The 13,313-nt window shown below is 45.7% G+C and overlaps 1 protein-coding gene across 2 annotated transcripts; it reads right to left on the bottom strand.

The window, feature by feature from the left end:
* Nucleotides 1-2,487: 2,487 nt before the first annotated feature.
* LOC101723775 (GTPase IMAP family member 5) lies at nucleotides 2,488-11,839 on the bottom strand. Of its 2 annotated transcripts, none has more exons than XM_021240848.2 (3): nucleotides 11,660-11,839; nucleotides 6,752-6,800; nucleotides 2,488-5,562 (listed from the first exon to the last, which is right to left on the bottom strand). In XM_021240848.2, the coding sequence occupies exons 2-3, from the start codon at nucleotides 6,792-6,794 to the stop codon at nucleotides 4,676-4,678; spliced, it is 930 nt and encodes a 309-aa protein (XP_021096507.2). In that variant the 5' UTR covers nucleotides 6,795-6,800; nucleotides 11,660-11,839; the 3' UTR covers nucleotides 2,488-4,675. The 2 variants fall into 2 exon arrangements, with proteins under 2 accessions (XP_021096507.2, XP_087063922.1); XM_087207796.1 differs by having other exon boundaries at nucleotides 4,004-5,562; nucleotides 6,752-6,797; nucleotides 11,660-11,815.
* Between the last annotated feature and the right edge of the window lie 1,474 nt (nucleotides 11,840-13,313).

Genomic DNA, 13,313 nt, shown 5'->3' with positions numbered 1-13,313 from the left:
TGTGAGTCTTGGGGTCCCTTACCTGTACCTGAAAGCTTGTGAACTAATGAAGAGTGTTCCACATTCCTTTTTTTAAAGCCCTTTAAATCCATCAGAACTTCCCTGTTTTCCTGTTTCCTTTGAGGAAGTGGCACCAGAGGGAGGAAGCAGGTTTGTCTTTTCTTTTTCCTGGAATTAGGAAGAATCCCTCTCCCTGTTGTGTCTACAGCATAGTAGATATTCACTGAACTTGAATAAGGTAAAAGCGCTTCCAGGAGTGGAAAAGGATGGAGGAAATGTGGTAGTGCTAGGCGGGGCTTTTTCTGGCTTTCTTCACTGGTTAGCAGGAGCCCCAAGAGAAGTGAGCTCACATCTGCGCACTCCAAGGAATCCTTTTGGCCAACGCTCCCACGGAGGCAGCTCTAGGAATGCCCTGGCTCTTCCCCTGCTGCAAAATGGCCCAGCTCTCTTCCCCTGGAAGTGATGAGAGGTGTTCACTGGATATTCAGCAACAGTGTTTCAGGTGAAAAGTCTGTTGATGGACTGCATATGGGGACTGCATATGGACCAGGAGGCCAGAAGGAAGCCATCCATGTTCCTGTAAGGAGGCATCCACCTGTCATCTATTCCCTGCCACTTGCTTGGGGCCAAGCTTGTGGCTGGTCAGAACGCTTTCCCTAGAGGGAGCATGAGACCCCCACTGCCTGCTGGACAAGGCCCTGGGGACTTCATGGTGGGCATACCTAGAGCCAAAGGATGCACCTTGCTCTACTCAACTCTCTGTTCCTTCCTGCTCTGAAGGCAGCTGCCTTTTAGGAAGTCACCCAGATTCCTTCCCCAATGTGGCTGTCAGTGCCCACCTTGCACGGATGCCTCTCTTGGCACCTCCATGTCTGTCCTGCCCTCTGTGCCCACTGCTAGTGGAACAGCTGGTCCTGATGACCAGTATGCCATCCTTTCCTCTGAATGTCCTGGGTCTTCTGTAAACCATTTGTATCTGCCTTTCTCCCTCCACCCACCGTGCGTGTCGTGGAGCAGAACACTGGCGTTATTTATCTCACATTCCTGGCACCGAGCAGAGGCCCTGGCACTCAGGACACTCATGATAGATGTCTGTGGAGTTGAATGGAAGTGGGTCAAGGAGGAGACAGTCTGAGTCAGGTGGGAGCAGCCTGAAGCCTCCATCGAGTGGTGGTCCTTGGTCTGAGCACTCGGAGTCCCTCCAGGTTACCAGGGCTCAAGCAGCTGACACCAAACACTCCCTGCACAGGTCTGGAACGGGCTCTGTGCTACACATGGTACAAAGCAGACCAGGCTGCAGCTACCAAACAGCAGAGTCCTGGCCTGTGCTTGTGCTCCACCCCAATGCTGGCCAGCCTTCTTCTCTTCTCTTCCCCCTGAATTCCCACAGATGTCACACGGGATCGTTCGGAATGGCACTGAGTTTCTGGTTAAAGATGGTACATTCCAGTGCATCCTAGGTAACAACGGGAAAGTAAAGAAGGACAGCCTCAAACCTGGCCCACGGCCTTTTTGTGCAGCTGCAAGCTAAGGAGGGCTTGTACATTTTATGTTTTTTATTTATTAGTCCATGTTTGCAGTACATAATGATTATATCCCTCCCAGAGAGTTGGTACATGTACACAGCACATCTTCATTCTTTTAACAGCCTTTCCTTCCCCTCTGTTCCCTCCATCTCTTGGTCCCCTTCCCTTTTGAAAAAGCTCCATCTCTCTGTTTCCTATTGTCTATCTTTTATTTTTCTCTTTATTCATATTTTGGGTTTCTCATGTAAGAGAAACCAAGTGGCGTGTCTGATTTATTTTACTTAACATTATGGTCTCAAGTGCATCCATTTTCCTACAAATGACTCAAGTTCACCCTTCTTTATGGCAGAGTAGTGCTCCACTGTGTGTAATGCCACATTTTCTTTATTCGTGCATCTGTCGATGGGCATATAGGGCTTCTACATTTTTCAATGGTTGAAGAAATTGGAAGAGGATTCGTTTCACCTTCGCACACGAAAGTGACATGAAATTCAATATTCAGTGTTCATCAAGTTTTTTTTTGTATTAAATTCTTTTATTGGTGCATTGTAAGTATACAACACAATTACATTTCTCATTAGGAATTGTACCTTTACATAATGCATCTTGGTTCTTATTTTTTCCCCATTCCTAGCCCTCCCCTCACACCCTCCACCCTTCCCTATTTACAAAGACTTTATTTCCATTTTTTCCATTTCTCATCATTTTTCCTTTCCCTTCTTTCCTTTCCCCTGCCCCTCCCACTACCCCTACCCATTTGGACCTTTTCTTCCTATTTTACATTATCGATTATTCATTCTAATCATTGGTACATTTTAGGTATACAATATAATGGCATTCATCATTGGAAATTTGCACCTTTCCATAGCCTCTCTTGGTTCTTATTTTTCATCCTTGCCCAGCCCTCCCTTCAACTGCTCCAGTCCTCCCTATTTACAAAGATTTTGTTCCTATTTTTCCATTTTCTCATATTATTCCCTTCCCTTCTATCCTTTCCCCTAGCCCTCCCACTTCCTTCCCCTTTGCCCCTTTTCTTCCTATTTCATATTACCTATTATACATTTAGTCCTTATTTACACTTTCAGTTTCTCACACCAGAGAAACTATTCGGTATTTACACATGTGAGTCCTATTTATTTCACTTAAGAGTATCGCCTCAATGTGCATCCATTTAGCTATAAATGTCTCTAATTTCTCGTTTTTGATGGCTGAGTAGTACTCCATTTTATTTAAAAACCCCACATTTTCTTTATCCAGTCTCCAGTTAATGGGCATTTGGGCTGTTTCCAAGTTTGAGCTATCACAAACTGTGCTGCTATGAACATGAGCGCACATTTATCACTGTGGTATGATTCTTTGAATTCTTTGGGGAAGATCCCCAGCAGTGGAATAGCAGGGTCAAATGGGACTTCCAGTCCTAGTTCTTTGAGGTGTCTCCATACTGATTTCCACAGTGATTGCACCAGTCTACACTCCCACCAGCAGTGGAGCAGGGTTCCTCTTTCCCCACAGCCCCGCCAGTATTTGTTATTGGTTGATTTCATGATAGCAGCCATTCTTTCTGGAGTGAGGTGGAATCTCAGCATTGTTTTCATTTGCATCTCTTGAATGACCAGTGATGTTGAACATTTTTTCATGTATTTATTTGCTATTTCTACTTCTTTGTCTGAGAAATGTCTGCTCATTTCAGATGCCCATTTTTGGACTGGGTCTTTAAGTTTCATGGGACACAGCCTCTTTCTTGTTCACGGTGACTTTTGCCTACACATGTAGTTGAGTAGTAGCCATGATGTCTGCCAAGTAGCCCACTGAGCCCAGGATCCCTGCCTGCCTTGTGGCCCTTTTCACCCCTGCTTTAGGACTTCTTGCTCCATATTTCCCGGGTGCTGAGCCTGCTTTCCCCGTGGCAAGGCCCAGCCTGCTGCTCTACACTTTGTTCAGCTCTCCCTCGTGTCCAGGGCCCTCCTCCCCATCCCCTTCCTCACCCTCGAGTCTCTGGCTTGCTCATCACGCCACCCTATCTTCCTCTGGAGGGAACTGAGAAGTGAGGGGTATCATCATTTACAGGCCACAACGAGCTCTGGCTAATGAATAAATTATGAATAAAGTGAGAACTTCCGCTACCAGCTTTGCAGAGAGCATGTTTCTCTTCCCAACATCACACCTATAGAAAGTAGGGGTTCAGAGGTACACAGTCCCCTAGCCTCACAGTTCACATGCCTTCCTTCCTGCAAGCCCCCAGAGACTTCACGAGGTCAGTATCCAGTTGGTTTACTCTTTACTCTCACTGTTTATCTATAGCAGTCCATGTTTGCAGTGCGCAACACTTACATTCCTTGCGGGGAGCTGGCATGGGCACATAGCACAGCTTCATTCTTCTTCTTTTTTTTTTGGTGCCGGGGATTGAACTCAGGTCCTTGTGGTTGCGAAGCAGGCAGCGGAACCACTGAGCTAAATCCCCAGCAGCTTCATTCTTTGTACATCCCTCTCCCCTTTCCCCACCCCCTACCGCCATCTCTTGGTATCCTTCTCATCTGCAAAAGATCTACCTCCCTCCCTACTTCCTATTACAGCGCTACCTCAGCTCACAAACTTACTTTGTACCATGGTTTTGGAAAAGACGGCCACATTTGTATTTGTGTGGGAATGACATCACCCAAAGCAGAGTTTGTAAACAAAAACAAAATTTTGCCCAAAGCTTCTGTTTGCACACCAAATTTTTTGCAAACAAAAGTGTTTGTGAACCAAGGTACCACTGCATCTATCTTTTAGTTTGGTCTTTGATTTGTTTATACTTTGGGTTTCTCATTTAAGAAAATGATTTGTTTCATGTAACATTATGGTCTCAAGGTGCATCCATTTTCCTACAAATGACTCAAGTTTATCCATCTTTAGAGCACAGTAGTACTCCATTGTGTATAGATATTACATTTTCTTTATCATAATTTTTTTCTTTTGGTACCAAACAAGAACAGAAAAATTTTCCTTTGAGTTATTTACCTAAAAGCACTTCCAGGAAAATACATAAAATGACTCATGCAAGAAAGCAAAACAAAGTGAAACTGTGTAAAATGTACAGCACCGCACATACACAGACCGAGATGGAGAACCTGGAAAAACATCTGATTGTAGAAATCACCAGGAAGTGCTCAGTTTCCCTGAAGAAAACTAAAGTTAATTAAAAGTGCAAGAAAAATCAAACCACATATAATAAGACAGGCAGATATTACAACATGGGACACCATCCAGTCTTGGGCTCTGAGGAGCGCCCTACACACGCAGTTGTTCTCTGCCTCGTTCAGCTCCCGCCTCTGCTTCTGCACCTGCTGCCTCACCTGGGCCAGGTAGCGCCTGTGGTCTTCCTGGCCAGCAGCATCCCCACCCTGCCGCAGCACATGGGCCCAAAGGAACAGGTCATTGCTGAGGAAGCAGCCTTTCAGCTCACACTGCAACCCGTCCAGCACGGCCCTGAGCTCAGCCAGCTGCCCGAGCTGCTCCTGGCAGGCTGCCCGATTGTTGAAGGCGCAGTACCGCCTCCCGCACTCCTGCACCAGAGCCTGCAGGCTGCGGTTGTCCGTGCTCGCCACATAGCTGTCCAGGGACTTGTCCCCCAGGTCCTCCTTGTGAGTGAACAAGATGACCATGTGCCTCATGGTCTCTGCCCCGAAGACCTCCTTCACCCTCCTCACCGCCATGGTGTCCTGGGCGGTGAAGCGCCCGAGCTGGGTCACCAGGAGCAGCACGTGGGGCCCTGGGGCTGACAGCCAGTAACAGTCCCCGATGTCCTTGTAGGTCTCTTGAGTCCAGGCCCTTGACTCGAAGATGGGGGGCGTATCGACCACCAGGATGCTCCTCCCATTCCACGTGCCCATCTCCCCCTGGCACGAGCTGGTCACTGACCGGGCCCGCAGCCTGGACTGGAAGGCTGGCCGGCAGAGGATGCTGTTGCCTGTGGCACTCTTCCCACTGCCCGTTTTTCCCACCAGGATGATCCTCAATGGCGGATGCACTGCAAACCTGTTATCTTCCAGTCCACCTAGGAAAAAAGAAGTTTTCGTGCCTTACTAAGTGAGTGAGCAACTTCCAGGTCACAGATTTCCATGGTTATCTTGTGAAAGCTGTGCATTTCCTTCCCAGGAAAATAAGCATATTTCAGTGCATCCCAATGTCTGCATAGGGCTTCAGGTGGCTCCTGGAGCTCGCCCTGAGGAGCCCATGTCTGGGACCTGTAGCCAAGGGGTCAGAACTGCCACCCTAAAGAGATACTCTGTGTACCTCATCTGCACCATAGCCAATATGTTTTCTTTATGTAAGAAAAGTGGTCACTGTGTCTTTCCTTGATGGTACTTAAGGCAGCTCCACCAAGACTGTTGCTAAATAAAGGTGAGATGGGAAGGAAGCAGGGTGCGAGACAAGGGAATGAGAAAGTATGATCACACCTCCTCCTTCACCCACAAGTTCCCGGCGCTCTGTAGACACTGCATCCCAACACACAGGGCAGACTGTGGTGACCCCCAGCAAGGGCCAGCTCAAGGGCCTGGGCCTTTGATCTCGGGGGTGAGTAGTGCTTCACGTTGAGACAAGGGAAGGTCTTAGTTAATGTGGGGACAAAGTCCGGGTGATGGCTGAAGAAGGGGCGAGGCTAAGACCAGAAGGATGTGTGTGAGAAAGATCATCTGTGTGTCAGAAAGAAGCACAGGAAATATAACAAAAGTAGAGTCAGAGAGGAAAACACCAAGCCAAGGGCTAAAATCTTCAACACTGAATAGGGGAGAACCTGGGGTTTTCTAGATCTCTTAGGAAACCACACAAATTCTAAGTGCATTCTAGGCTCCTAAAAATCTATTACTTTATTTCTTCTACTCTGTGTTGGCTCTTTCCTTAAGTATTTGTAGGATGTCTCTATGGGTAACTTTTTCTTTTCTCAGCTTTGAGAGACCAGAAAAGAGGAGAAGCCCTGTTCAGAATTCAGTTCCACACCCTGTGCCTCTGACTGGGGCTTCTTTCCACATTCCTCCATCCTGTGTACAGGGAGAGTGTCACACCAGGAGGGGTGGGCGGGGGTCAGGCACAAGAGACTTGGGGAGATAGGGTTGCCTTTTCCTGCTTCAGTCTAAAATAACTGGATTTCTGTTCCTGTGTTTGATGTGGGGCACAGGTAGGTAGAGGACAAAGACTCTCCCCGAGGCTGGTGCTCTTTAGAACTGAGATAGAGGCTTTCTTACCTGCAGCCATGGCTCCATATACGCTCTTCTGCAACCCCTCCATTCTCTTCTGGAACAAACACAGGAAAGGAATAAAAGGCAGTGCCCATATGGGAGCTGGAATCAGATAGATATCTAGAATGGTTATCCTTAGACTAGCCATTTCCTTTGCTAATCTCTAACCCGGATCTCACTCTCAGAATCTGTGAATGATTCTGCACAAAGGAGGTGGTGCTGGGAAATCCGTTATTTTGGCTTTCAGCTTGCAGCAAAGCAGGACATGTTTTGAAACAGATCGTTGATTATTCCCGCCCCCACACTGAAATGCATGAAATGTAGGTGGAAGGGAGCTGAGCATGGTCACCTTCCTTCCCTAGTAGTTGGTGGAGAGATGGTGTTGGAGGACTGAAGAGAAAGAATCAACATTCAAGCCAAATTTAAGACAAACTCGTTTCCCACTCAGTTTTTTTTTCCCCCCCACTCAGTTTTGAACCAAACACTTTTCCAGGTTGGATCTGAGGTCCTGGTCTCCCAATCATTACCATTTTTGTATCTCAGGGGATTTAACTGGAACCTGACAGAAGCACTGGCAGAAATGTTTCATTCAAATGTGGCACTGTGTTGTATTATTGTTTGTGGTGTTAGAAAAAGGCGAACAGGTCTCAGTCAGGGTGAGCGTGTGTCGTGCGACTGTCCTGAACATAAACTCCTGTCTGTGTTTTCTTTATTCAGTTTTTAGTATATGTGCCACTGAAATGAGCACTCTTTATTTAGTTTTAAAGATGCTGTGGTTATGAAGCACACTTTTTCTTTTTCTTTTTGGTACTAGGGATTGAACTCGGGTCCTTGCACTTGCGCAGCAGGCGGCGAAACCACTGGGCTAAATCCCCAGCCCATGAAGCACACTTTTTAAGTGCAGAAATACACAGAATAATTTTTTAAAACCCCACCATCTGAAATGAACACATTTAAGGATTTTGGCATTTTACTATGGCTATTCCGTTTGACTGAAAAATTAAAACATTACAGATGTAATTCAAATTTCTTTCTCTTTTTTTCTAATCTCCAGTCTCAGTCTCTTCCTTCTTGCCTTTTAGAGGCAACTAATATTCTCAGGGGTTTTTGGTTTTGTTTTGTTTCAGTCCTGGGGATCAAAAATCCAGGATTGCACACCTGCTAGGCAAGAGCTCTATAGTGAGCTCTCTGAGGTTTTTATATATCCAGTCTTGCATATTTACACTTCTACAAACTATGTGTCTGTAAGTAGTGTGTAGTAGTGTGTAGTGCTCTTTTTGTACTTTAAACTTTTACAAAATGGCATTATTTAAGTAAAAGTTTTTCCAATTCTTTATTACCAAACATTTAGGCTGTTCTGGAATATTTGCTTGCTACTACAAACAATGCTGCAAGATAACACCAAGCACACACAAGCAATAGTTTATCTGGAATATACATTTTCTACCTGGCCGAATACAGCCAGGTATGACACCAAGTGAGCTGTGTTAACACCTATTTGATTGGTGGTGAACCTTTTAGAGCTTTCAATGATACAAAGAGCCCACCGATGCATGCGTGCCATAATATGACAATAACATGAGAATTCTCCAAATCTTCACAAGCACTTGGGTGTCATTACAGTCAATTTCTGCCATCTTTAAGGACATAAATAAGGAAGTCTTAATTGGTTTAAACTTGTAATTGACCAACTACCACTGAATTTTTTAAGTTTTCATAGCTTATTTGCTATTTAGGTTGCTTCTGTTATTTATCTTTTGGACATTTTTCTATTCATTTGGTGAATTTTCTTGGTGCTCTTAAGGGAAAACTGTCTATTTTCACATTATCAGAATATGACGACAGCTTCCTCCCCCTCTTCCTTCTCCTCCTCTCTCCTCCTTTCCTCCGTACTTTCCCTTTCTTTCACCCACACATCTCCTTATCAGTATCCCCCTCATCACTATCACTGTCTGGGCTTTGCTGAATCTGCCCAACGTCTATGAGACTTTTTCCACTTTAGATGACATTTTCTGAGACTGGAATCAATACATTCACGTGGTAAAAATGATGCTGACAGTGGAGAGGATGGTGATGATAAATGTATCATCATAATGATCCTCTGTGCATTCACTTATGATTTCCACACTTCTTTCATGTCCATTGTTTTCATGGTTCTAAGCTCCCTGTGGTGTAAGACTGGTATTAAAATTTCTATTAAAATCTTAGGAAACAGCCTCAAATGACCTGCCCAAAGTCGTCACACATTTGCTATAAGTTGAACCCCTAAAACAACTTCTCTTGATGTAAATTCTCCTTCAATTCTCAGTTGGGAGGGGGAATGACGATTCTAAAGAAGTCAGTGAGTCTCCTGGAACACCAACACACAAAGCTGCTGGCCAATAGTCAGGGCACCCACTGCCACTGATGGTGGAAGCCTGCTGCTCTAAAACCAGCACAGAGAATGGTACTGCAGGACCTTGAGTGTGCGTTTTCCAGTTAACAAATTAAAATACATAAGATTATCAAAGATAAAATTGCAGGGGGAAGGAATTATTTGAAACAATCTCATGTTTTTACTTGGCTTGGTTCTCAGCGTGACCCAAATGTGCCACGTGGCTGTCACAAAAGGCAACCAAACTCAGTTACACATTAGTCAAAGTGCGGCAAAAATAGTTCCTGAACCAACTCCTGAGCGGATCAGGCTGCAAGGTCCCACGAGAAAGAGATTCTTTGGTAGATGTTAACAAAGCGTCCAGAGGTGAGTCTGGAAGGCTCCTGAAGGACAGGCTAAAGTCAGTCCCAGACAAGGCATGAAAGGGACTGAATAAAACTTAGGCAAAGACTGGGGAGCACATCATGGACCTCAAGGCATGTGACGGCAGAGCAGACACAAGCAGGGAGATTGAGGATGGAGGCAGATTCCTTCTCCAAAGGAACAACTCTACTCATGTCCCCCACATGGGACCAGAGGTCACGGGGACACTGACAGACAGAGGGCCAGCAAGATGAGTAGCAGCAGTGTCTACCTTAGGAAGGAGGTTGAAGCAAATGAGCATAATGTACGTTCTGAGGCAGAAGGTTAAATATGGCATGGTTCTCTTACATGAGAGATCTAAAGTGCAAATAATTTGTTTCAAATTTTTAAATTTTTACTAGACCATCTTTGCAGTACATAATGATTACAATCATCATGGGGAGTTGGTACATGCACATAATACATCTTCATTCTTTTTAGGTTCCTTTCTCCTCCCTTCCCTCCATTCCAAAGTATAATTTAAAGAGTAAAATAAAAGATAGATGACAGGAACCAGGGAAGTAGACTTTGTGGAGATGGGAAGGGATTTGGGGATGGGGGAGAAGGGAAGGGAGGAGAGGAAGGGAAGTAAAAAGGGTCAAGATGTGACAGGTATATGTACAAATTCCCCACAATGACTCTATCTATTCTGTATCACAAATATATACTAAATTTTTTTTAAAATGTACATTCTGATTTGAAAATTGTATAAGCCTGATTTTCTCATGATGATAACTTTATTTATCAAATAATAAGGAAACAGGCTCCCCTGTGCTATTGTAGGAAGGATAAAAACATCTCTTGTCTTTCTTTTTCGCAAGTATCTCCTCCTCCTGACTGCCCTCCCCAAGTCCCTGGATTATGGGAACTGGGATCTCCAGTTTGCAGGTAGTCATTGTAATTCCATCCCAATCCCTCAAAAGTTTAGCTGACAAAGGGGTTTCTCACACTTGCCCTGAACAGGAGGCTGGTGTACAAGAGAAGCATCTTGAACAGCGTGTGCTAGTAAAGGTGACAGGTATTTGAGGGAGAATGTGTGGTTTTCAGAAGGTCAGGATCATAAGATACAGTTCTCTGGAGGGTCTCGTGTATCACTCCAGGCTCATGGCGGTGGGAAAGCTGACATTACTCATTGCCCTGTGGAGCCCTAAAGTCCTGTCCTGTGCCCCTGGGAAGAGGGGCCAGCCTCTGGGGTGGGCTGTGAGAATGCAGGAGGGTGGCCTTGAAGAGATGTCCCCACAACACCGGGGAGCTGAGGAAAGCCCAGGCCCTCTGGAGCTCCACTTTTCTCAGCTGGAATGAAAGGTTAGACCACCTTTATCCCTGACAGACCAGTGAAGACTCACTGGTCTAAGTAACAGTCCCACAGGAGCCCTGGAACTTTCCACAGAGGGAAAGCCCGAGCATGTGAACCACCAAGCCCTCCAATGAAGGCAATGGATTTTATGGCTGTGATCCCCCACCTCCTACTGTATGAGGTGTGATGGAAAAATACAGCGAATGCTTAAATTAAAAAATCTATTACAGTACAAGACACATTGCCATTAATCAAATACTCCCTCTTGTCCCAAACACACTTGTACCATTGCTCTTGTCACTTTCTACCACAGTCCTGGAAGTGCTCTTTCCTGAGTGTCTCTAGTTGTGCTGTCGTGGTTGCCTCAGTGTCCTGAATGGATTCAAAGGGTTTCCCTTGCATGGTTATGTTGACTCTGGGGAAGAGCCAGAAGTCCCACAGAGCCAGATGTGGTGGATAAGGTGGATAAGGACACACTGTGATGTTTTTACCAGCCTGCTTCTCCATTAGATGGCACTTGGCAGCAGCATTCCCTATATTTTTGATTATACCTCATAAAGACATTCAGGAAAGAGCACTTCCAGAACTGCTTCCGAAAGTGGCGAGAACCATGGGATAAGTGTGTTCGAAGCAAGGAAGCAGATTTTCAGGGGGACTAACGGCAACCTGTCTTTTGCTCTAATAAATGTTTAAATTTGAGCAGTCACTCAGCAGCTTGGCCACCCGCGTGTCCCCCGTCGCCCTGTTTCACTGACCCTCGACCTGAGCTGGATCTGAGCAACAGCGTCTACACCACGGTTCTCCTCCTGACCCACGCGGCGCGGCTGCGAACCGTCCTTACCGGGGCGTGTCGGGCGGGCTCGGTCCAGGTCTGGCGCGCTGAGCCGCTGAGGCTGGGGATCAGCCGCACTAAAGGGAGAAGCCGCGTGGTGAGGCGGCCCGACCCCGCCTGGCGCCCGCAGGGGGCGGCGGCAACCCGGCGAACTCAACAAGCCTCACCTTCGGCGGCCCCACCGCCTCTGGTGCAGCCAGCGCTTCCGGCGGCCGCGATCCTCCCCTTTCCGCTGCGGCCCGCCAGCGAGTGCGTTTGGAGCTAGAGGCTGCGCGACGCGGTGGGGTCTGTGGCTCTATTTGGGGGGTGGGATTGGGCGCGAAGGAGAGCGCCTCGCTTTTCTAAGCGATTACAGCTTCAAGACTTGAGCAGGGAACACAAAAGAATTACCTGCCAAAGAGAAACTGAAAAGTTAATGAGGATTTAGGTGGAGTTTGAATCCAGAGATCTCTGCCGTCCTTTCTGTTGGCATTTGGAGGCAGGATGGGCTTAGCCGCCCATCCTGACTGTTGTCTGAGATTTGATGGGGAAAACAAATCAGTTTCCTGCCAACCCAGAAAATCCCTCCAAGTAGGAGAAAAAGAAAAGTTTTACTGTTGAATAAGCATTGAACCAGAATGTGAGACACATCATAGGCGGCCTGCAAAGAAATTGCAGAGACAGAGTGGGAAGTCATCTAGTGACATAGCCAGGCTGGTACAACCACTGCAAGTGTGTTCTTAAGCTATAGCTAGTTGGCCGTAAGAGGACTTATTATCACACCCAGTTCGTCTTACATTTTTAATTTTATTTGTATTAGTCCGTGTTTGCGGTACGTGTTTATGTTCCTTGTGTTGAGCTGGTGTGTGCATAGAACACCTCTTAATTCCTTTTCATCCCCTTCCCTTCCCTTTCTCCATGCCCTATCTCTTGGTCCCCTTCCCATCTGAGAAAAATCTCTCTCCATACTTCCTATAATCTATCTTATTTTGCTCTTTATTTATTAGTTGGGCTTCCCATGTAAGAGAAACCGTGAGATACTTAGGCTTCTTTGTCTAATTTATTTCCCCCTAACATTATAGTCTCAAGGTACATCCATTTTCCTACAAATGACTCAAGTGTATCTTTCTTTATGGCAGAGTTGTATTCCATTGTGTGTAAAGAACACATTTTCTTTATCCATTCATCTGTTGATGGCCATATAGGCCACTTCCAAGATTTAGTTATTACGAATTGTGCTGCTGTAAACATGAGCATTTCATGTATCACTGTAATGTGATGTCTTTGACTCTTTTAGGAAGATACCTAGAAGAGGAATAGCTGGGTCAAATGGAAATTTATCTTAAATTCACCTTGTGACAATCTGTGTTAGCTAATTGCCTTTGCCCAGAGGAAAATAAACCTGATGTCCTTATGGCAAGAGAAAGTTTTGCAACTTGGAGTGTAAAAGTTAAGCTCTTATCCAAATTAAGTTAGACTCCTACTTCTGGTATCTGGGATAACCAGAGCTCCCTAATTCTTGATTTGTGTTTCAAAGTGATGCCTCCAGGTGCCTGAGAAAGTATTCCCAGGTTATCAAAAGGCAAAAAAAGAATAATTGACAATTTAAAACTTTCTTTATTGATGTGTAAGGCGCTCATACATACTGGATGGATGATTGACATTTGAGAGTTGAGTACTTTGG

Source organism: Heterocephalus glaber, unplaced genomic scaffold (genome assembly GCF_053883595.1).
Source record: "Heterocephalus glaber isolate CG9 unplaced genomic scaffold, H.glaber_assembly_v1.0 deba00000818, whole genome shotgun sequence".
NCBI lineage: Eukaryota > Metazoa > Chordata > Mammalia > Rodentia > Bathyergidae > Heterocephalus > Heterocephalus glaber.
This window is presented reverse-complemented; position numbering and strand designations above follow the sequence as displayed.